General features: G+C 45.5%; 2 protein-coding genes across 2 annotated transcripts in view; one reads left to right on the top strand and one right to left on the bottom strand.

The window, feature by feature from the left end:
- The window catches only part of camsap3 (calmodulin regulated spectrin-associated protein family, member 3), a 51396-nt gene extending 43862 nt beyond the window's left edge, over window positions 1-7534 (top strand). The window contains 5 exon segments of the mRNA XM_042327278.1: window positions 182-468; window positions 622-724; window positions 995-1113; window positions 3370-3488; window positions 4711-7534. Of these exon segments, the coding sequence (XP_042183212.1) occupies window positions 182-468; window positions 622-724; window positions 995-1113; window positions 3370-3488; window positions 4711-5013 (931 nt within the window). The 3' untranslated portion in view covers window positions 5014-7534.
- Window positions 7535-8119: 585 nt separating this feature from the next.
- On the bottom strand, window positions 8120-22643 carry nr5a5 (nuclear receptor subfamily 5, group A, member 5). Its single transcript, XM_024432803.2, has 7 exons — window positions 22420-22643; window positions 21048-21163; window positions 20525-20666; window positions 18220-18959; window positions 17969-18088; window positions 9786-9933; window positions 8120-9502 (listed from the first exon to the last, which is right to left on the bottom strand). Exons 1-7 carry the CDS (start codon window positions 22496-22498, stop codon window positions 9255-9257), a joined length of 1593 nt encoding a protein of 530 aa, XP_024288571.1. The 5' UTR covers window positions 22499-22643; the 3' UTR covers window positions 8120-9254.
- Window positions 22644-24734: the final 2091 nt, after the last annotated feature.

Genomic DNA, 24734 nt, shown 5'->3' with positions numbered 1-24734 from the left:
ATACTGCACTGTCCAACAGTCGACTCTCTAAATCCACTAGATGGAGCTGCTTATGTTTTTTTGCCCGGGTTACTGCCCAGCACTTTGTGACAAATGTTGTATAAATAATGTGATTTTTATTTGAATAATTCATTGATTTGATTGATTGATTGGCTCTCCTCCCCTCTCTCTATACCTCTAGCCGACCTGAGTGGTTTAACATCGAGGGCTGGGGAGACAAGTGTGGTGGCAGTGGTGAGGACCGGCCCCGGACCCCCGGTACTCCCCCATCGGAGAGCACGACCCAGCGGAGAGACACCTTCACCAGGCAGGAGTACGAGCGGAGGCAGCAGCTGAAGATCATGGAGGATCTAGACAAGGTGTTGCGGCAGAAGCCCACCACGGTGCGCGGCGTGAAGAAGCAGAGACCCAAGACCATGTTCCGGGACGACTCGGTGCTTTCCCGCAGTCCCGCCAAGGGGTTCATGGGTAAATATAAACTCCACTCCCATCTCTCCCATTGCCGAGTCAGTCTGGGGGCGTTCCTTGTTTGCAGCCGTGCTGCGTATCTCAGAAGACTGCGATGTCACATTTGAATGGGGTTTTCTCTGTTGGTCTCACTCTCTCTCTCACTCACACTAGGCTCCAAACTCAACAAGGTCTATTCCCACTCTACCATGAACCTGTCCTCAATGGCTAACGACACTGGCAACAGCGGGACACTGACCGTCAGGAAATCTCCCAGGTAACTAACTATCAACAAGCTGTATTTTACCGTACTGGTAGCTATGGTAACTGTAACAAGCTGTATTTCCACCGCACATGTAGATATGGTTAACCATAACTAGTTGTTACCCCCCCACAGGGATCTGTAGCTGCCTGACTATCCCCTCCTCCCGTCCTCATTATTGGCCCATTTTTAACCCAAATGTGTAATTCAATGCATGTCTGTTTATGTACCGGTATGTAGATTGTTTTGTTATGCTTCACAACGAATTTCTTCTCCTCCCTACAGCCGATCTCACTCCCCCTCAAGGCTGATGTCACCGGGACGAATGGCCAATCAGAACGGCGAGAAGGACTGGGAGAATGCCTCCACAGCCTCATCTCCCGCCTCCATCCCAGAGTACACCGGTACGTTTACCTTTAACCTTACGTTACAGCTCACTGTTAACCATCACTCGGGGTCCATGACTGTGACATAATCTCTAGTTCCATCTTCCAATATTCCTGTTCCAATAATATCCACACTAGCATTCATCAATAATATTACTTAACCCAGAACTAAAGTCTTGTGTAATTGGCAAGATGCTCGATTAAGTTCTAGGTCCATACGGGAACCGGAACGAAGAGCTCTCACTTTGCAAGTTCTCTCTCTTTGCAAGTTACAGACAGAGTGTCCCCTCCCCGTTTTCAAAGATGCTAAGACCTGCAAAATCGGGATTTGTCCAAAGTACCAGAACTAACGCTGCTCGTTATCTCACTCATCCCTTTGTATCATGACAGATCGACGCTACCATTTATGTTTACGAGAGAGAAATTTATCATGAGTGGAATGCTAGTATGGATATGGGAACAGAACCTATACTGAGAATATGATGTCATCATAAGTACAGTTGAAGTCAGAATTTTACATACACTTAGGTTGGAGTCATTAAAACTTGTTTTTCAACCACTCCACAAATTTCTTGTTAACAAACTATAGTTTTGGCATGTCAGTTAGGACATCTAGCTTGTGCATGACACAAGTCATTTGTCTAACAATTGCTTACAGACAGATTATTTCACTTATAATTCACTGTATCACAATTCCAGTGGGTCAGAAGTTTGCATACACTAAGATGACTGTGCCTTTAAACAGCTTGGAAAATTCCAGAAAATCATGTCATGGCTTTCGAAGCTTCTGATGGGCTAATTGACATCATTTGAGTCAATTGGAGGTGTACCTGTGGATGTATTTCAAGGCCTACCTTCAAACGCAGTGCCTCTTTGCTTGACATCATGGGAAAATCAAAAGAAATCAGCCAAGACATCAGAAAGAAATTGTAGACCTCCACAAGTCTGGTTCATCCTTGGGAGCAATTTCCAATCGCCTGAAGGTACCACGTTCATCTGTGCAAACAATAGTATGCAAGTATAAACACCATGGGACCACGCAGCCTTCATGCAGCTCAGGAAGAAGACGCGTTCTGTCTCCTAGAGATGAACGTACTTTGGTGCGAAAAGTGCAAATCAATCCCAGAACAACAGCAAACGACCTTGTGAAGATGCTGGAGGAAACGGGTACAAAAGTATCTATATTCACAGTAAAACGAGTCGTATATCAACATAACCTGAAAGGCTGCTCAGCAAGGAAGAAGCCACTGCTCCAAAACCGGCATACAAAAGCCAGACTACGGTTTGCAAATGCACATGGGAACAAAGATCGTACTTTTTGGAGAAATGTCCTCTGGTCTGATGAAACAATAATAGAACTGTTTGGCCATAATGACCATCGTTATGTTTGGAGGAAAAATGTGGAGGCTTGCAAGCTGGAGAACACCATCCCAACAGTGAAGCACGGGGGTGGCAGCATCATGTTGTGGGGTTGCATTGCTGAAGGAGGAACTGGTGCACTTCACAAAATAGATGGCTTCATGAGAAATGAAAATTATGTGGATATATTGAAGCAGCATCTCAAGACATCAGTCAGGAAGTTAAAGCTTGGTCGCAAATGGGTCTTCCAAATGGACAATGACCCCAAGCATGCTTCCAAAGTTCTGGCAAAATGGCTTCAGGACAACAAAGTCAAGGTATTGGAGTGGCCATCACAAAGCCTTGACCTCTATCCTATAGAAAATCTGTAGGCAGAACTGAAAAAGCGTGTGCAAGCAAGGAGGCCTTACAAACCTGACTCCGTTACACCAGCTCTGTTAGGAGGAATGGGCCAAAATCCACCCAACTTGTTGTGGGAAGGTTGTGGAAGGCTACTCAAATGGTTTGACCCAAGTTATACAATTTAAAGGCAATGCTACCAAATACTAATTGAGTGTATGTGAACTTCTGACCCACTGGGAATGTGATGAAAGAAATAAAAGATGAAAGAAATCTTTCTCTCTAAAAAAAAAAGTGGTGATCCTCACTGACCTAAGATGGGACATTTTTACTAGGATTAAATGTCAGGAATTGTGAGAAACTGAGTTTAAATGTATTTGGCTACGGTGTATGTAAACTTCCAACTTCAACTGTATATATTTGAACTAATCCATCACATATTAACAGAAAGCTCATATGGGAACGTACTTGTTCTTTGATCTATGGCATGCTATTTGTATTGATTTTGTTGATTTGTGTAGATGTGTTGTTTTTGTGTTTGATTTTTTTGTTTGTGATATTTGTGTTGGCTTCCAGGGCCCAAGCTGTACAAGGAGCCCAGCTTCAAGTCCAACAAGTTCATCATCCACAACGCCATCTCCCGCTGCTGCCTTGCTGGCAAGGTCAACGAACCGCAGAAAAACAAGATTGTAGAGGTCAGAACTCTATAAATCAACAACTCCACTTTAAACAAATGTGTGCATCCCAAATGGCACCACCATATTCCATTATAGTGCACTACTTTTGACCAGGTTCTATAGGGCACTACAAAGGGAATAGAGGTGCCATTTGGGATGCGAACAACAACAACCCCTGTTAGAGCCCTTTAAATCAACAACCTTGCTATCCTCCGCTCCGCTGGCTAGGCTGGATTGCCCGTCAGTCTACCTGGTTGGAGCCTCCACACTGCCACTGTTTATAATCCCGTTCACCTCCTCTCTCTCAGTTCAGCTCAAAGGGCTTTATTGGATGGGAAACATATGTTTACATTGCCAAAGCAAGTGAAATAAACAAAAGTGTGAGTGTAATATTTACTGTTCACCAAGTTCCAAAAGAATAAAGACGTTTCATATTATGTTTATATACAGTGCTGTAATGATGTACAAAAGGGAAAATAAATAAACATCAATATGGGTTGTATTTACGATGGTGTTTGTTCGTTGCCGGTTGCCGTTTTCTTGTGGCAACAGGTCACAAACCTTGCTGCTGTGACGGCATACTGTGGTATTTCACCCAGTAGATATGAGAGTTTATCAAAATTGGATTTGTTTTCAAATTCTTTGTGTGTGTAATCTGAGGAAAATATGTCTCTAATATGGTCATACATTTGGCATGAGGTTAGAAAGTGCAGCTCAGTTTCCACCTCATTTTGTGGGCAGTGTGCACATAGCTTGTCTTCTCTTGAGAGCCAGGTCTGCCTACGGCGACCATTCTCAATAGCCAGGCTATGCTCACTGAGTCTTTACATAGTCAAAGCTTTACTTAGTTTTGGGTAATTTACAGTGGTCAGGTATTCTGCTACTGTGTACTCTCTGGTTAGGGCCAAATGGCATTGTAGTTTGCTCAGTTATTTTTGTTAATTCTTTCCAAAGTGTCAAGTAATTATCTTTTTGTATTGTCATGATTTGGTTGGGTCTAATTGTTGTTGTTGTCCTGGGGCTCTGTGGGTGTGTTTGAACAGAGCCCCCGGACCAGCTTGCTTAGGGGACTCTCTCTCAATTAAATTCAAAGGGATTTATTGGCATGGGAAACATATGTTTACATTGGCAAAGCTCTCTCACTCTTTCTAATGTGGATTTGTGTTGAATGTATTGAATTGTCATTGTTAAAGTGTTTTTAACATTGTTTTTATCTCCCCCATCTCCTTCTATGGTTCAGGAGATGGAGAAATGCCAGGCCAACCACTTCCTCATCCTCTTCCGTGACTCCAGCTGTCAGTTCCGGGCCGTCTACACCATGAACCCAGAGACCGAGGAGATGGTGCGCCTCACGGGCATCGGGCCTCGCGTCATCAGCCCCGCCATGGTGGAGTCCATCTACAAGTATAGTTCGGACCGCAAACAGTTCACCACCATCCCGTCCAAGACCATGTCCATGAGCGTCGATGCCTTCACCATCCCCGGGCACCTGTGGCAGAGCAAGCGCCCGGGCACCCCCAAGAAGCTGGGCACCCCCAAATAATAACGAGAACATCTCACTGAAGGAGGTGGTGATAGGCGGGGGGAGGAAGGAGGTGGACATATGTAAATCAGGGACCCCTCTTCCCCCAGTCAACCCCCCTACCCCCTCCTCCCCCTTCCTTTCTCTTATATTGGTTTGGTCCAGTGTTGGCTATTGATTTGGGGACTGCTTTGGTTCAGTAGGCTGGTCAGGTAGACTGCCGGAAGGATCTGAAAGGAATACATTACACTGGTGTCAGACATGTATAAACCGCCTGCCCCTTTAAGCCTGTCCAACCGGATGGTCTCTGCTCCTTTAAGACCAACCTGGGTCGTATTCACTAGGAGGCAAATGGACCAAAACAGGGAGGGACTACCTGAATGTCTCCAATAACAAACGCTTGTTTTTCGTTGCAATATGTTTTGCTACGGTGTGCACCAATGAATATGACCTTCAACAGCTCTGTGTATGGGGGACATTTGTACATGTCATGTGACAAGGGGGCCAGCTACAGATAATCACTACTACTAAAGCCATTCATAGGGCCCTATCTGTCACACACTACACCTCCGTAGGGGCCTCTGATTGCCCCCCACGGCCTGATATACCTAGATTGTATAATTAATAATGTTTTGATAGGACAAGAATGAACAGGGCTTCTTCCCACCGTACTAGGCCTCTAACCCCAGGGCCTGGCTCACCCAGCCTCCTACTGCTTTCCCACTGCCTCCCCCTTGACTAACCCCGTCCACAAGTCATCCATTGTGACCTTAAGCACTTGGTGGTGAGCGCGAGAGGGAACATCTCGCACACACTGCCGCAGCTCTCTGAACAGAACATGGGGGTCAGACCCGCAATCTCCCTCTCTTTCTCTTTTCTCTTTCTTTAATCTGACCTTCTTTCTTCTTTAATTCCAGGACTCTTTCTCCTCCCGTCTGCTGCCTCTCCCTGCAGACGGGACAGAAGAACCCACCCTGAAAGAAATCCGACTTAGCAAACTGCTCTCTCATGAATGTAGGGCGCACCCGAACCACTCGGCTCCCCCGGGTGTGTTTTCGTTGGCCAGTCGAGGACTGGGAGGTACTGTATTGGGCGGGTCCACTGAGGGCTCTAGCACTCTTGGCTGGCTGCCGTGCCTGTCAGTCAGAGCGGTATGAAGGACTCCGCCCAGCTCCAACGCTACTTCAGCTGTAGACATCTGGATGTTGTTTTTTTTCTACACCACTACTTTTGACATGTTGTGCTGAGTGAATCGCTTCAGCCTTCGTGAGCAGAAATGAGAACTAATTCCCCCCCACCCCCCCTTGCTTTATTTCCTATTTCAGTACGAGAGGTGGAATGAAAATAGCGTTATACCGTTGTACATTATTATCTTGATGAATGAAACTGGAAAAAATGAAGGAGGACTTTATACTCTGTTTAGCATTACCCAGGAGAGAGAAAAAGAAAAGAAAAAATGAATGACAATTTAATATATATGAATGCTGTTTATTGCTAATTACTTTCAGTTTTGACAATGATTTGTACAAACTAGTTGAACTATGAATAAGCTAGCCTGCTGCTTTACCATTAGCGAGGTGTGCGTGTGTCTGAGAGAAGAGCGCGCCAGTGAGTGAAAGAGCGAGCGAATGAGTAGAAAGACTGTCTACAGAGACTTAGCGAACTCTCCACAATCTGAGAAATAAACCCAGAAGGACAAAAATGAACAAGCTGTGTCATTTGAGATCACACACACACACACACACACACACACACACACACACACACATGTTACCTGTGAATGAAAGATAATCAGGACTGTGTCAGCCCTAATTTGGTCCCGCTGCACGGTATGGTGTGGTACTACAGTATTTGGGGTTTTGGGTAGGCCTCGACCCCATGACCCCATAGGGTACCATTTGGAACACAAACCGTGTTACTGGTCTAACCTGTAGGCCCTAGTGGGTTCTGATCTCCTCTTGTCTTCATTTAGCACTATGGCTGGCAGGCCTACATCAGCTGTCATCTATCCTGTCTTGTTTCACATCACAAACTGCCTCCCAACAACACGTTCCTGTCGTTTTGACTGAGATTTCCAATGGAGATGTGATAGATTTTTTTTGGTCTCTCTAAAAAGCTCGACAATGGGTTTGTATGTTCAGTGTGTATGGCAAGGAGTGTGAGATGAATGGACGTGTGTGACTGGTGTAATGTGTATATCTGTTTGTAAAGGAGAGTACGTATGCGATAGTTGAACTATAACTGGATTCTGTGCAATTCTCCTGTAGACAGTAAGTCAGTCATGTAACCCCATGGTGTGTTTATTGGGTAATGATTATAAGGATTTTTTTATGATTATTATGATTTTATTTTTTCCCCATTTAAAGTGGTGATTGATGTTCATTTCATAGAAGACATGTACTGTATGTTGTCTTTTTTATTTAGCTCTGTTGCCACCGTGTCGATGTGGGCAGAGTGCTTGTGTTCCTCTCGCAAAATTGTTCATGATTGCAGATCTATCCCAGGTAACTGGACCAGGCTAATAAAATCATTTTAAAAATCACCTTTACCCCTTTCATTTATGTCATGCTCATTCTTAGTGTTTCTGGACCCACCTGTGCTTAAATGATTTCTAAAGCATCTATCGTATGGGGGCCTTTAAACTTTAAAAAAAGGTGTTTGTTACGTTGCCTGCCTGTTCCCCGTTTTTAAAGTTTGAGGGAATTTCTTTCCTTTTCATAGTCTCTTTTTCCTCTCGCTTCATTTAGATTTTTAGTTGAAGTCCATACTGTCAGCCTTGCACTGGGGCTAGCTAAGACTGTTGGCTAAATGGTATGTGTGTAACTGAAATGCGGACCCTCTATGGCCCATGTCAACAAAAAGTGGTTGAGTGGTTCTTTTAACGAAACTAAATATGCTCAAATCTGGGTACAAGATTAAAGGAATGTGAATCTTATTCAGTAATTACTTTTCTGAAGCCTGCCAACAGGCATGCCAGCTAAGATAGAGTAGCTAGCTTGTCTGACTTGATTGATAAGCTGAACTAGCTACCAAGAAACCATTTATGAGATTGGGAACCTATCTGGCTTGCTAAAGGGCGAGTAGTATTTCAGTGAAGGAACGAAAAATAAAATGTACAGGACAAATCTGAGGGGGAAGTGACACCTCTGCTTGTTTATTTCAAACAGGTCTAGTGGTAAAGGGATGACATGATTTGTCTGACAGATAAAACCGATACACAACATTGTCTTGTCAAATGATATGCATATGTCATCTGCATAATGTGTGTACAGGAGAAGAGGAGAAAGCATATAGCAGTATTTTGGTTCCTACTCCCATCTGACTGAATACTGACTCGTTAACTCAGGGTTTCAAACAAATTATCAATTGGAGATAAGTATTACTTGGGAGGAAGCACACAAAGTAGATTGTTGTTGTTACTAACCACAGGCCCTGGATCAGATGTTGATGTCTTATCCCCTTTATGGTTAGGATTGGCGTTAGGGTCATTGGGTCCAGCTTTGGAAAAATGGATTTCGGCTATCGGATAGGAGTAAATGCATAGAAAGAATATATAGAACCAGAGTCCCCATTCAAGTCCCCGTTCTTCCATTTTATTAATTTTATGCAAATAGGTAACTTTTTTAAAATTGGGCCCTGATCTCAGATCTGTGCTTTGTGACAATGTCTACCTTTGAGCAAAGATTACAATTTTGGTAGACTGATAACTGGCTCATTGGCAGTTGAACATCACCCTGATGCCCAGGACTTGATCAGTATGGAGAAAATGTTTTGAAATGCAGTGAAACAGGGAGGTAATGCCTACATTTTGTTCTGTTTGCGTTCCTTTGCTAAATGTTTTGCTACGATGTGCCCTATTGAACAGACCCCTGGGTTGTGTTCACCATGCTACACCTTGGCAAAAATGTTTTACAATGGAATACTAAAACACGTTTTTTTTAGTCCAGGTAATCTCTCCTTGTGCCAAATTAACACAACCCAGGTGAGGAGAGGGAGCCCACCAGCCAAGTCCAGCAGGCACCCTTCCAGCAGGTAGTTGTTCAGAAGTGCATAGCAATCAGCATCTCTGAGTGGAACAGGGTTAAATGTCCCAAATGACACCCTATTCACTGCAGTATATAGTGCACTACTTTTGACCAGAGCTCTATGGGGGGCCTGGTTAAAAGTAGTACACCATGTACGGAATAGGTTGCCATTTGGGACAGTCCCAGGGTGTTGTTCAACTGTGTAAAGCATTCTCTGTTAGCAGGGCAAGGCGGTATTCAGCTGTGTTTAGCGTGCAGCATCTCTGTGAGCAATGAGTTGCAAGGCAGATCACCCTGTAGGTGGCGCTGGTACAGATACTCCTCCACCTGCAGGCTGATGCTGCGAACCTCAGGAAGCCGTAGCAGCAGTTGGCCAAACTTGTCGGTGTGACCCGGGTGGGTGTAGAGGGTGTGGTCCATCAGGGTGTGGTTCACCCTTTCCTGGGTCCGCTCCACCTGCCCGCGGTCCTGCACCGACTTCACATCTGCAGGGTCGAGAAGGACCGGTAGAGAAAGTTAGTTGAACATCTATAAACCATCTGTAGGGTACTATCCAAACAGACTTCACGTCTGCAGTTTGGAAAAGACCGGCAGAGACAGTTTGAACAATTGGGAAATGTCTACTATGAGATTGTCTAATACAAAAACCCAATCAAGTTGTCCGTTTCCAGTAGAGATTCCTTGGCTGAGAACCAGGGATCTAAACCAGAGACCTACAATAGAGGTACATCTGAGCAAAGTAACATTCAGTAGGACCGGAGGACTCACCAGGGTTGAAGAGGACCAGGTATTTGAGGCAAACAAACTCCTGTGTGTCCAGGTGAAGGGCCTTGAGTTTAACCACCAGGTCCTGAGTCCTTGACACCAGACTGGTCAGAGTGACCCCTGCCTGGGTCAGGATGTTCGACACCTCAATCTGCATCAGAGAGACAGGACTATTTAGGACCTCCAGACTTGACACCTTCCAGACAATTCATTCAAAACAATTTACGACTTTCAGACGATTAAACTTTAAGACTATCCAGATATTTTTTTTTGTGAGTGTGTGTGAGACTTTTTTTCGCTCCACATTTAAACTGAACAAAAAAATATAAAAACGCAACCTACAACAATTTCTACCATTTGCCTCATGCTGCACAACATCTTCACATAGAGTTGATCAGGCTGTTGATTGTGGCCTGTGGAATGTTGTCTCCACTCTTCAATCGCTGTGCGAAGTTGCTGGATATTGGCGTGAACTGGAACACGCTGTTGTATACGTCGAGCCAGAGCATCCCAAACATGCTCAATGGGTGACCTCTCTGGTGAGAATGCAGGCCCTGTAAGAACTGTGACATTTTCAGATTCCAGGAACTGTGTACAGATCCTTGGTACATGGGGCCGTCCGTTATCATGCTGAAACAGGAGGTGATGGCGGCGGATGAATGGCACGACAATGGGTCTCAGGATCTCATCGCGGTGTCTCTATGCATTCAAATTGCCATCAATAAAATGTAATTGTGTTCGTTGGCCGTAGCTTATGCCTGCCCATACTATAACTCCACTGCCACCATGGGGCACTGTGTTCACAACGTTGTCATCAGCAAACCGCTCACCTACACAATGCCAGACACATGTTCTGCAGTTGTGAGGCTGGTTGGACATATTGACAAATTCTCTAAAATGACGTTGGAGGCGGGTTATGGTAGGGAAATTAACATTCAATTCCCAGACAACAGTTCAGGTGGAATTTCCTGTAGTCAGCATGCCAATTGCACGCTCAAAACATGAGACATCTGTGGCATTGTGTTGTGTGACAAAACTGCACATTTTAGAGTGACTGTTTGTCCCCAGCACAAGGAGCACCTGTGTAGTGATCATGCTGTTTAATCAGCTTCTTGATATGCCACACCTGTCAGCTGGATGGATTATCTTGGCAAAGGAGAAATGCTCACTAACAGGGATGTAAACAAATTTGTAAACAACATTTTAGGGAAGAGCTTTTTGTGTATATGGAACATCTCTGGGATCTTTTATTTCAGTTCATGACACATGAGACCTTCACATGTTGCGTCATTTTTTTTCAGTGTACATTTTAGTAATGTAGCAGGTGCTCTTATCCAGAGTGACTAGTAAGTACATTTTCCTCAATAAAGTAGCTGTCAGCAAAGTCTGAGCTACTAAAAAAAGCTACTAAAAAAAATGTAAGTAAAGTCCGAGTGTTAGTTCAAGAAAGGCCTATGTGAGCTTCGACTGGAAGCCATTGGAGTGTGCAGAAAGAGTGGGGTGACACGGGAGAACTTGGGAAGGTTAAACACCAGGCTGACTGCAGCGTTCTGGAGAAGTTGCAGGGGTTTGATGAGCCCAGCCAACAGTGAGTTGCAGTAGTCCAGACGGGAGATGCCAAGTGCCTGGATTAGGACATGCACCGCTTCCTGTGTGAGGTAGGGTCGTACTCTACAGATGTTGTAGAGCATGAACCTGTAGGAGCAAGTCACTGCTTTGATGTTTCCAGAGAACAGGGTGTTTTCCAGGGTCACGCCAAGGTTCTTTGCACTCTAGAAGGGGGACACCGTGGACTTGTCAAGCGTGATGGAGAGGTCTTTTAGCGGGCAGGCCTTCCCCGGGAGGTAGATCAGCTCCGTCTTGAGCTTGAGGTGGTGGGCCAACATCCAAACTGAGATATCTGCCAGGCACACAGAGATGGTTGTTGCCACCTGGGTGTCAGACAGGGGAAGGAGAAAAGTAATTGGTTGTCATCTGCCTGGCAATGATAGGAGATCATGAGAGTGATGATAGGAGATAGGAGATCACCAATCATGAGAGTAAGTGTTGCAGACACAGATCCTCTCCAGATCACCTGGTAGGAGCGGCTTGCCAGGTAGGATGCAATCCAAGAGTGTGCAGAGCCTGAGACACCCAGCCCTGAGAGGGTGGAGAGGAGGATATGATGGTTCACGTTGTCAAAGGTAGCGGATAGGAGGATTTATTTATTTATATTTTTTATTTCACCTTTATTTAACCAGGTAGGCAAGTTGAGAACAAGTTCTCATTTACAATTGCGACCTGGCCAAGATAAAGCAAAGCAGTTCGACAGATACAACGACACAGAGTTACACATGGTGTAAAACAAACATACAGTCAATAATACAGTGTAAACAAGTCTATATACAATGTGAGCAAATGAGGTGAGAAGGGAGGTAAAGGCAAAAAAAGGCCATGGTGGCAAAGTAAATACAATATAGCAAGTAAAACACTGGAATGGTAGATTTGCAATGGAAGAATGTGCAAAGTAAAAATAAAAATAATGGGGTGCAAAGGAGCAAAATAAATAAATAAATTAAATACAGTAGGGAAAGAGGTAGTTGTTTGGGCTAAATTATAGGTGGGCTATGTACAGGTGCAGTAATCTGTGAGCTGCTCTGACAGTTGGTGCTTAAAGCTAGTGAGGGAGATAAGTGTTTCCAGTTTCAGAGATTTTTGGCAGCAGAGTCATTGGCAGCAGAGAACTGGAAGGAGAGGCCAAAGAAAGAATTGGTTTTGGGGGTGACTAGAGAGATATACCTGCTGGAGCGTGTGCTACAGGTGGGAGATGCTATGGTGACCAGCGAGCTGAGATAAGGGGGGACTTTACCTAGCAGGGTCTTGTAGATGACATGGAGTCAGTGGGTTTGGCAACGAGTATGAAGCGAGGGCCAGCCAACGAGAGCGTACAGGTCGCAATGGTGGGTAGTATATGGGGCTTTGGTGACAAAACGGATTGCACTGTGATAGACTGCATCCAATTTGTTGAGTAGGGTATTGGAGGCTATTTTGTAAATGACATCGCCAAAGTCGAGGATTGGTAGGATGGTCAGTTTTACAAGGGTATGTTTGGCAGCATGAGTGAAGGATGCTTTGTTTCGAAATAGGAAGCCAATTCTAGATTTAACTTTGGATTGGAGATGTTTGATATGGGTCTGGAAGGAGAGTTTACAGTCTAACCAGACACCTAAGTATTTGTAGTTGTCCACGTATTCTAAGTCAGAGCCGTCCAGAGTAGTGATGTTGGACAGGCGGGCAGGTGCAGGTAGCGATCGGTTGAAGAGCATGCATTTAGTTTTACTTGTATTTAAGAGCAATTGGAGGTCACGGACGGAGAGTTGTATGGCATTGAAGCTTGCCTGGAGGGTTGTTAACACAGTGTCCAAAGAAGGGCCAGAAGTATACAGAATGGTGTCGTCTGCGTAGAGGTGGATCAGAGACTCACCAGCAGCAAGAGCGACCTCATTGATGTATACAGAGAAGAGAGTCGGTCCAAGAATTGAACCCTGTGGCACCCCCATAGAGACTGCCAGAGGTCCGGACAGCAGACCCTCCGATTTGACACACTGAACTCTATCAGAGAAGTAATTGGTGAACCAGGCGAGGCAATCATTTGAGAAACCAAGGCTGTCGAGTCTGCCGATGAGGATGTGGTGATTGACAGAGTCGAAAGCCTTGGCCAGATCAATGAATACAGCTGCACAGTAATGTTTCTTATCGATGGCGGTTAAGATATCGTTTAGGACCTTGAGCGTGGCTGAGGTGCACCCATGACCAGCTCTGAAACCAGATTGCAAAGCAGAGAAGGTATGGTGAGATTCGAAATGGTCTGTAATCTGTTTGTTGACTTGGCTTTCGAAGACCTTAGAAAGGCATGGTAGGATAGATATAGGTCTGTAGCAGTTTGGGTCAAGAGTGTCCCCCCCTTTGAAGAGGGGGATGACCGCAGCTGCTTTCCAATCTTTGGGAATCTCAGACGACACGAAAGAGAGATTGAACAGGCTAGTAATAGGGGTGGCAACAATTTCGGCAGATAATTTTAGAAAGAAAGGGTCCAGATTGTCTAGCCCGGCTGATTTGTAGGGGTCCAGATTTTGCAGCTCTTTCGGAACATCAGCTGAACGGATTTGGGAGAAGGAGAAATGGGGAAGGCTTGGGCGAGTTGCTGTTGGGGGTGCAGTACTGTTGACCGGGGTAGGAGTAGCCAGGTGGAAAGCATGGCCAGCCGTAGAAAAATGCTTATTGAAATTCTCAATTATGGTGGATTTATCAGTGGTGACAGTGTTTCCTATCTTCAGTGCAGTGGGCAGCTGGGAGGAGGTGTTCTTATTCTCCATGGACTTTACAGTGTCCCAGAACCTTTTTGAGTTAGTGTTGCAGGAAGCAAATTTCTGCTTGAAAAAGCTAGCCTTGGCTTTTCTAACTGCCTGTGTATAATGGTTTCTAGCTTCCCTGAACAGCTGCATATCACAGGGGGCTGTTCGATGCTAATGCAGAACGCCATAGGATGTTTTTGTGTTGGTTAAGGGCAGTCAGGTCTGGGGAGAACCAAGGGCTATATCTGTTCCTGGTTCTAAATTTCTTGAATGGGGCATGTTTATTTAAGATGGTTAGGAAGGCATTTTTAAAGAATATCCAGGCATCCTCTACTGACGGGATGAGATCAATATCCTTCCAGGATACCCCGGCCAGGTCGATCAGAAAGGCCTGGTCGCTGAAGTGTTTCAGGGAGCGTTTTACAGTGATGAGTGGAGGTTGTTTGACCGTTGACCCATTACGGATGCAGGCAATGAGGCAGTGATCGCTGAGATCTTGGTTGAAGACAGCAGAGGTGTATTTAGAGGGCAAGTTAGTTAGGATGATATCTATGAGGGTGCCCGTGTTTAAGGCTTTGGGGAGGTACCCGGTAGGTTCATTGATAATTTGTGTGAGATTGAGGGCATCAAGTTTAGATTTTAGGATGGCTGGGGTGTTAAGCATGTTCCAGTTTAGGTCGCCTAGCAGCACGAGCTCTGAAGATAGATGGGGGGCAATCAGTTCACATATGGTGTCCAGAGCACAGCTGGGGGCAGAGGGTGGTCTATAGCAGGCGGCAACGGTGAGAGACTTGTTTTTAGAGAGGTGGATTTTTAAAAGTAGAAGTTCAAATTGTTTGGGTACAGACCTGGATAGTAGGACAGAACTCTGCAGGCTATCTTTGCAGTAGATTGCAACACCGCCCCCTTTGGCAGTTCTATCTTGTCTGAAAATGTTGTAGTTTGGAATTAAAATGTCAGAATTTTTGGTGGTCTTCCTAAGCCAGGATTCAGACACAGCTAGAACATCTGGGTTGGCAGAGTGTGCTAAAGCAGTGAATAGAACAAACTTAGGGAGGAGGCTTCTAATGTTAACATGCATGAAACCAAGGCTATAACGGTTACAGAAGTCGTCAAAAGAGACATTGACATTAAGGAGAGGCATGCTTAGTCGAGTGATCAAAAGGGTCCGGTGAGTGGAGAGGTTGGTTGGGGGTCACGGCGATTTAGACAGCTAGCCCGGCCATCGGTAGCAAGCTAGCATAGGATGGAGGTCTGTTATTAGCCACCTCTTGCGTTCCGTCAGTAGATTAGTGGGGTTCCGTGTGGTAGAGGGGATTAATCCAAAATCACACAACAACAACAAAAATAAAAACAATGGATATAGTTATAGAGGCCCAAGAAGAAAACATAATAATAATAAAAATAAATAAATAAATAAATTGTCCGATTGTCTATTCAGATAGCAGCCGATAAGACAGCTAACGGTTAGCAGGCCGCAGATGGGCGTTCAGGTAACGTCGCGATGGAGGAGCCAGCCGGATAACTCCTTCGGGTAGATAACGTCGGCAGTCCAGTTGTGAAGGCCCGGTGGGGCTCCGCGTAGGCAGTAAAATGGGTCCGGATAGGTGACTGGAGCCCAGGAGTGATTGATGGAACTCAGGAGTGATTGACGGAGCTGGCAAGCTCCGGAATAATTTATGTTTGCTCCGGAATCGACGAAAGCCGATAATCACATGGATAGCAGCTAGCTAGCTGTGAGATCCAGGTATGAATGTCCAGAGTTAGCGGTTGAAATCCAGGGACATGGAGAGAAAAATTGGTCCGGTATGTTCCGTTCCGAGCCGCGCTGCGCTGCGCCGTACAAAACTGCCGATAGATTTTCGAGCTAAAGGATAGCTGATGACCACAAACCGTGGTTAGCTGAATACTAACGATTTGCCAGTAAAGAAGCTAACTAGCTTCTGAACTAGCTTCTGAACTAGCTTCTGGATTAGCTTCTGCGCTAGCTTCTGGCTAGCTTCTGGCTAGTTTCTGGCTAGCTTCTTGGAGTTTCTGGCTAGCTTCTTGGAGGATTACAGATTTGAGGTAAATAATACTTTTCTATAAATATAAATTGGTGAGGCGGGTTGCAGGAGAGTGTTTTGAAGATGAGTTGATGGAAAATTTAAAAAAATGTATGTGGAAAAAGTTGTAAATATATATATATATACAGGACACGACAAGACGAGGACAAAAGACGTCTGAACTGCTATGTCATCTTGGATATGAGGATGAGAACATAGGATAGACATTTAACTTTGACAGTGGGGAGAGCCTCTGTGACTAGTTAGGTTCAAGAAGATTGTTCTGAGAGAGATAGCTTGAGAGTTGTTCAGAGACGGCAACCTCTAAAGAAAGAAGGGATACCAGTCTGTAGTTTGACATCAGAGGAGTCAAGTGTTGGTTTCTTGACACGGGCCATTTTGAAGTCAGAGGGAAAGCAGCTTTTGGTCAGGGATGAGTTGAGGGAAGTGAGGAATGAGAAAAGGTGTCCAGAGATGGTCTGGAGGAGGGGATGGGGTCGAGCGGGTTGTCGGGCGGCCGGACCTGACTAGTCGCAAGATTTCATCTGGAGAGAGAGGGGAGAAAGAGGTCAAGGCGTACGGTAGTTCTGTGTGATGGGGATGAGGAGTGATTGCCTTCAACCTTCTTTTCAAAGAGGTTGACAGAGTTGTCTGCAGAGAAGGAGATTGGAGGATTAAGTAGGGAGCAGAAGGTGAAAACTATTTTCTAGGGTTAGAGGCAGAAGCTTGACATTTTGAGTGACAGAAAGTGGCTTTAGCAGCAGATAGAGAGGAAGAGAAGGTGGAGAGGAGGGAGTGGAAGGATGATAGGTCCTCTGGAAGTCTAGTGACCATCTGAGTAGGGGCTGAGTGGCTAGGGCTGGAGGAAAGGGAGACAGAAAAGGAAACAACGTAGTGATCAGAGACTTGGAGGCGGTTGCTGTGAGATTTGTAGGCGAACATTCTCTAGTAAAGATGAGGTCAAGCGTATTGCCTGCCTTGTGAGTGGGAGGGGACTGAGAAAGGGTGAGGTCAAAAGGGGCAAGGAGGGGAAAGATAGAGTTGGAAAGAAATTAGTTAAAGGCAGACGTTGCGAGGTTGAAGTCGGCAAATACGAACAGCGGTGAGCCATCGTCAGGAAATTAGTTTATCAAGGTGCCAAGCTCATTGAGGAACTCTTAAGGGCACCTAGTGGGCAATAGACGACAACAATGTTAAGCTTGAGTGGACAAGTGGCAGCATGGAATTCAAATGAGAAGAAAAGAGAGCAGCTGGAGTAGCAGTGTTCTCTGGGGTGATCCATGTCTCCATCAGGGCCCAAAAGTAAAAGGACTGAACGGCAGCATAGGATGAGATGAACTCGGCGTACTGAACCGCAGATCAGCAGTTCCAAATGTTGCCAGAGACCAGGAATTCCACATGAGTTGTGTGTGCAGGGTACACTAAATTAGAAGGGTTTCAGCCAAGGGCTGTGGAGCGTCTGTAAAGCCTACAGGGAGAGGAGCGAGCTGGGATAGAACACACAGTTGCCAAAGCTACAAAAGAGCAAAACGATATCACCTGAAAATAACTAGGTAAGATACTCAAGTGAGAGTGTTGTGGAGCCTTCCTCTCATGCTATTCAGACTACACAGGATGTTCAAACTAGTTGGGACTTTCGTCCCTATAGTATTATTCAGGCAATACATTATAGTATGAGCTAATAGAGGAGGAGGAGGAGGAGATGGAAAGGGTGAGGAAGAGGATGAGGACGTGCATGAGAACAAGTACAAGGACAACCACAAGGAGGAGGAAGGGAAGGAGGACAGTGATTGGAGTTGGTACCTACCTGTTGTCCTGTGACCAGATAGATGCAGCCTTCTCTGCTGTAGGCCACCTGTCGACACAGGTGATCCAGCACCAGCAGCTCACTCCAACAGCTCTGCAGCAGCACCATCTGGTCCTCCACCTAAAGGAGTAACCACCAGGACCACACACTGGTCAGTTCACCTCTCAATGCAGTCGATTCAGGAAGTGAATTGAAAGTGTCCCATTGTTTTCTATGAGGATAATGTTTGTGTGTGTGTGTGTCTGTATGACCTTAAGCTCCTTGAAGAGAGCACTGTTCCTGGCCCATTCCACAAGCCCAAACAGAGTCTGGTCGGCCATTTTACACATGATACTGAAGGTGTTGAGGCGGTCGTGTTTCCCACGGCTTGCTTGCTCTCTCTGCAGGCTGGCCAGCACCTTGGCACACAGCTGGCGCTCATCCGGCTCACCCTCCAGAAGCTGGGCCAGGAAGCTAGGTATGGGAGCAGTCAACATGGAGGTTAAGGTCGGGGTTGGGGTGGAGCTCGGGGTGGTTGTGGGCGTGGTGAGTAACCCTTTAGGTGTGGGCGGGGTTGGAGGTGCCGGGCCGTAGCTGTAAGGCATCATCTCACTTTTCTCCCGGTGGTATCCTGATCCCCCTCCATGGGAGGAACGGTGGTACACTTCAGGGTAAGCCAGGGATGGGGGAGGAGCTAGAGCCCTCCTGTCCCGGTTCAAGGTGCAGTCCAGAAGCATGGGGTGGAGCTCTGAATGGCCCAGATTAGAGGGGTAGGCCTGCGATTGGTGGAAATTGTCAGAGGGAAGGGGTGCCGATGTGTGACTGGACATCAGGTGAATGTTGTTTGAAACGGAAGGCTGATGCGTTTGTGCACTTTCCAGTTTGATCCTGTAGGGGGTGGTGTTGTGCTGCTGGTGGCGGTAGACCCCTCTCTGCTGTTTCATCTGCCTGTCTCGTCGATACAGAGGACCAAACTTGTTCCGGCCACCTCTCATTCGGTCTGCCCTTACCGCTGTAGGACCAGAGAGTAACATACAGTAGAGGTATGAGTATAATGAAGAGAGTAACATGAGTACATTAAAACTATATTTAATAAAAGGTTACATGTGAGTGTTTTGACACTAACAAATGAAGAGAGAGTAACAGGAGTAACAATCCTGCCAGGAGGGCTCATTGGGCAGAGTATGCATATGTTCGGGGAATATTTGAATGGTTCCAACACCCATTGTGCCAGCACTGCCGGGTAAGCTCAAACAAACTCAGCAAATGTATTTGAAAAGACAAACCAATACTACTTGAACCCATTTCTGATGTCAGCATGTTTTAGTGTACACTATCTGGGTCAGTTGTGGTTTATGAGTCCACAGATAAGTCATGAGGGAGCAGAACATGGAAGGGTATCAGTGGAAGTAAAGGTAAGGCATTATGCAAACTAGCACAGAGGAGATTTCCACAGGTACACATAATGGGAACACATAATGACTGATAAAGTATATTGAAAGCCGAGGCTTTCACATAGGTGTGTTTCCTGAATGAACGAATAAAGCAATTAACATCCCATCATGCTTACGGTCATATATAATAATTCTGGGCATGCCATTACTTTGGCTACCATGGTTATGCCCCCATAGGATGACAATCCTTAAGTGCACTAGTGGTCACTGAATGGTTTGATGAGCATGAAAACAATGTAAGCCATATGCCATGGCCGTCTCAGTGACCAGATTCCAACCCAGTTGAACACTTATGGGAGATTCTGGAGCGGTGCCTGAGACAGCGTTTTCCACCACCATCACCAAAACACCAAATGATGGAATTTCTCGTGGAAGAAGTCTCACATCCCTCCAATATAATTCCAGACACTTATAGAATCTATGCCAAGGTGCATTGAAGCTTTCCTGGATTGTGGTGGCCCCAACAGCCTATTAAGACACGTTATGTTGGTGTCCTTTATGCTGGCAGTTACCTGTATACTGTATATCAGGGATGGGCAACTTTGATGGGGGTGGGGGCCTCAAAACATCTGAACTCATCCGGGGGCGGGGGCCGCAGTTGCTCGCAGGATATTTTTGATTGTTGTTGTAAATGTAACCTTTATTTAACTAAGGAAAGTCAGTTAAGAACAAATTCTTATCTACAATGACGGCCTACACCGGCCAAACCCAGATGACGCTGGGCCATTTGTGCGCCGCCCTATGGGACTCCCAATCACGGCCGGTTGTGATACAGCCTGGATTCATACCAGAGGGTCTGTGGTGACGCCTCTAGCACTGAGATGCAGTGCCTTAGACCGCTGCGCCACTCGGGAGCTCTGGATTGATCAAAGGGCCTTCAAAGGGGGCCAACTAGTTGCCTATCCCTGCTTTAAATGGCTCTGAGTCCCACATGTCTGTCCTGTGCTGGGTCTCAAGGATTGTTTTGAGGACCCACATTGATTGTTTTGTGTGCACACAGGTGTGTGTATGCATGTGTTTAAGTGTGGGTGTATGCATTTGGTTTAAATGTGTGTGTGCACGTGCGAGTGAGTGAGTGAGTGAGTGAGTGAGTGAGTGAGTGAGTGAGTGAGGAGTGCCGTACCCTCTCTCTTCATGCCCACGGCCAGGCACTTCTGGAAACGGCAGTAGGGGCAGCGTTTCCTCTGGGAGGGGTTCATGGGACAGCTCTGTCTCTCTGCACAGGTGTAACGCTTGTTGTTCTGCACCGAACGCTTGAAGAAACCCTGCAGATAGAGAGGGAGAGGAGAGAGACAGGGAGCCAGAGAGAAAGGGGTTGGAGAGAGAGACAGAGAGCTCATTCAAGCTGCTGCTAGGATGCTGTTTGTGTGCCTTGTTATGTCTCAAAGGAAACAATGAAATCACTTGGATCTACGATAGAGACGTTAAATAAAAATACCCTTGGTTTCATGTAGCTGCTCTTGACTGAGCTGGCCTGGTGTAATAGAACAAATTAAATAGTCCCAAAAGTAAGGAAAAACAACAACATCCCATCTGCCACTCCAGACAGGCTCAATGTAACAGTCAACAAAATCATCCCAATACTATTTGAAACAAGTGTGTCACTGAAAAGAAGTGTGTCGCCGATCACGCTGGGCCTACATTACCTTGCAGCTCTCGCAGGTGAGCAGTCCATAGTGGTAGCCAGACACTTTGTCTCCACAGACTGGACAGACCTCCGCCTGATCTGGCCTGGTCCCTGGCTCGGTCTTCAGCTCCTGAGCTGGGGAGTGGGGAAGGTTTAGCTGTTTAGGATCCCCATTAGCTGCTGCATGTGAATTAGCTACTCTTCCTGGGGTCCACAAAGTGTTGGGGGTGTCATGCATTGGCTAATGGCAGGGATTAAAGAGACCTCTATGTGTCTGCTTGTTATTAAGTGGCTGACCAATGTCCGACTACGGGCTAGATTCAATTCGATTTTAAAGGCAATGCGTCAGTGTTTCGTGGAGACCGCATCACGGTTAACACTGCATAAGTCGGTTGGCTCAATCAGAAATGACCTTTAAACGTCAATCACGCTATAACGCGGACCTTCTGCGGTCCGGATTGAATCTAGGCCTAAGTTAGTAGTCAAGTCAAGTTCTTGTACTTATACTTGTTAACTCGATCGGAGTCCGAATTCACAAAGCATATCAGAGTAGGAGTGCTGGTCCCTCGTTATTCATTGTTATTTAAAAGGTAAAACCAAACTGATCCTAGAACAGCACTCTTACTATGAGACGCTTTATGAACACGGCCCTGGTTTATTCTTCAGTAAATGAGAGGCGGCGGCCTCTGAACAGCCATCGTGCTATATTCTTATCACTCAGATTGATAGGCTAAAACTATAAACTGAACTGTCTTATTGTGACACTTACGTAATTCATATTGACCATGTTTTTAGTGAATGAACAGATTAGGGAAATAGGAATAGGAAAGTACGTTTGGCAATGGAAATGGAAATGACGATATTAAGAGGAAATTCACCAATGTCCATATTTGATAAATAGCGAGCGATTTAAAAGAAAGTTCCCTCTCCCTGAAGCTGTCTTCACACCCTTCATTCAACTGATAAATCAAAGTACTGTGACCGCTAGCCTGGTTCCACACTGTATAGCTGTATCCAACTCTTCTTTCCTTGTAATGCCATACATGTTTGGCTTGACAATGAGCGAACAGAGAGGAGTTGGTCAAAGCACAAATTGGCTGGACCAGCATTTCCCGAACCCGGTCCCGGGGACCCAATGGGGTGCACAATTTCAAAAATACTAAACGTGCACCCCCTTGGGGTCCCCAGGACCGAGTTTGGAAAACGCTGAACTGGACCATCAGGCTATATGATCACACATTTCGTGTCACAAACAAAACATTCTGAGAGGCACCTAGTAGCTTGAGATGCAGCTAGAACAGTAACAGAAGCAGTTATAGTCCAGGTCGGTAACAGCAACCGTAATAACAGTACAGGCAAGATTACCAGTCCAGGTCAGTAGCAGTACTCACATGTCGACGATCCCTCCGAAGACAACATATCCAGAGGCTGGGCCTGGCCCGCATGGAGGTGGCCTTGGGGTACGTACATTTTGAAAGAGGGGATAGCCTAAATCACCCTAACTAGTTCCTCATAGCCAGAGCGAGCAGGAGCCCAGACAGACAGACAGACAGAGAGGCAGGCAGCCACAGCAGGACCTCTGCTGTCTGTCTAAGGACCCACTATTGGACTGTGCTCCATAGTGGACTTTGGACTTTACTCCATTGTGGCGGTGCAATAAAATCCTGTCCTAACTTACTGGAACTCCTATCACAGCCTGGTGAGTGAAGACCTTCTTGGAGGAATTCCTGTGCAGTAAGTAAGTGCTGTAGGTAGGAAGGCATGTAGGCAGAGAGGTAGACAGAAAAGTAAGTAGGTACAGAACCAGTCAAAAGTTTGGACACACCTATTTTAATTTTTTTGTGTTATTTTTACATTGTAGAATAATAGTGAAGACATTAAAACTATGAAATAACACATTTGGAATCATGTAGTAATCAATTATGTTTTACATTCTTCAAAGTAGCCACCCTTTGCCTTGATGATTTGAACACTCTTGGAATTCTCTCAATCAGCTTCACCTGGAATGCTTTTCCAAAAGTCTTGAAGGAGTTTCCACATATGCTGAACACTTGTTGGCTGCTTTTCCTTCACTCTGAGGTCCAACTCATCCCAAACCATCTCAATTGGGTTGAGGTCAGGTGATTGTGGAGGCCAGGTCATCTGTTGCAGCACTCCATCACTCTCCTTCTTGGTCAAATAGCCCAATGTTGGGTCATTCAAATCAAATCAAATGTATTTATATAGCCCTTCGTACATCAGCTGATATCTCAAAGTGCTGTACAGAAACCCAGCCTAAAACCCCAAACAGCAAGCAATGCAGGTGTAGAAGCACGGTGGCTAGTAAAAACTCCCTAGAAAGGCCAAAACCTAGGAAGAAACCTAGAGAGGAACCAGGCTATGTGGGGTGGCCAGTCCTCTTCTGGCTGTGCCGGGTGGAGATCATAACAGAACATGGCCAAGATGTTCAAATGTTCATAAATGACCAGCATGGTCCAATAATAATAAGCACAAACCAGATGGGATGCATAATGCTGTGGTAGCCATGCTTTCTAAATAAAATCACTGACGGTGTCACCAGCAAAGCACCCCCACACCATTACACCTCCTCCCCATGCTTCACGGTGGGAACCACACATCCGGAGATCATCTGTTCACCTAACTCCGTGTCTCACAAAGACAAAGGTTGGAACCAAAAAATCTCAAATTTGGATTCATCAGACCAAAGGACAGATTTCCACCAGTCTAATGTCCATTGCTTGTGTTTCTTTGCCCAAGTAAGTCTCTTATTGGTGTCCTTTAGTAGTGGTTTATTTGCAGAAATTTGACCATGAAGGCCTGATTCACACAGTCTCCTCTGAATCATTGATGTTGAGATGTGTCTGTGACTTGAACTTTGTGAAGCATTTATTTGGGCTGCAATCTGAGGTGCAGTTAACTCTAATGAACTTATCCTCTGCAGCAGAGGTAACTCTGGGTCTTCCTTTCCTGTAGCGGTCCTCATGAGAGCCAGTTTCATCACAGTGCTTCGTGGTTTTTGTGACTGCAATTGAAGAAACTTTAAAAGTTCTTGAAAATGTCTGTATTGACTGACCTTCATGTCTTAAAGTAATGATGGACTGTTGTTTCTCTTTGCTCATTTGAGCTTTTTCTTGTGATAATATGGCTATTTTCTAAATAATTTTATTTATTTCACCTTTATTTAACCAGGTAGGCTAGTTGAGAACAAGTTCTCATTTGCAACTGCGACCTGGCCAAGATAAAGCATAGCAGTGTGAACAGACAACACAGAGTTGCACATGGAGTAAACAATTAACAAGTCAATAACACAGTAGAAAAAAAGAGAGTCTATATACATTGTGTGCAAAAGGCATGAAGAGGTAGGCGAATAATTACAATTTTGCAGATTAACACTGGAGTGATAAATGATCAGATGGTCATGTACAGGTGGAGATATTGATGTGCAAAAGAGCAGAAAAGTACATAAATATAAACAGTATGGGGATGAGGTAGGTAAAATTGGGTGGGCTATTTACCGATAGACTATGTACAGCTGCAGCGATCGGTTAGCTGCTTAGATAGCAGATGTTTGAAGTTGTTGAGGGAGATAAAAGTCTCCAACTTCAGCGATTTTTGCAATTCGTTCCAGTCACAGGCAGCAGAGAACTAGAACGAAAGGCGGCCAAATGAGGTGTTGGCTTTAGGAATGATCAGTGAGATACACCTG

Source organism: Oncorhynchus tshawytscha, linkage group LG09 (assembly GCF_018296145.1).
Source record: "Oncorhynchus tshawytscha isolate Ot180627B linkage group LG09, Otsh_v2.0, whole genome shotgun sequence".
Taxonomy (NCBI): domain Eukaryota; kingdom Metazoa; phylum Chordata; class Actinopteri; order Salmoniformes; family Salmonidae; genus Oncorhynchus; species Oncorhynchus tshawytscha.
This window is presented reverse-complemented; position numbering and strand designations above follow the sequence as displayed.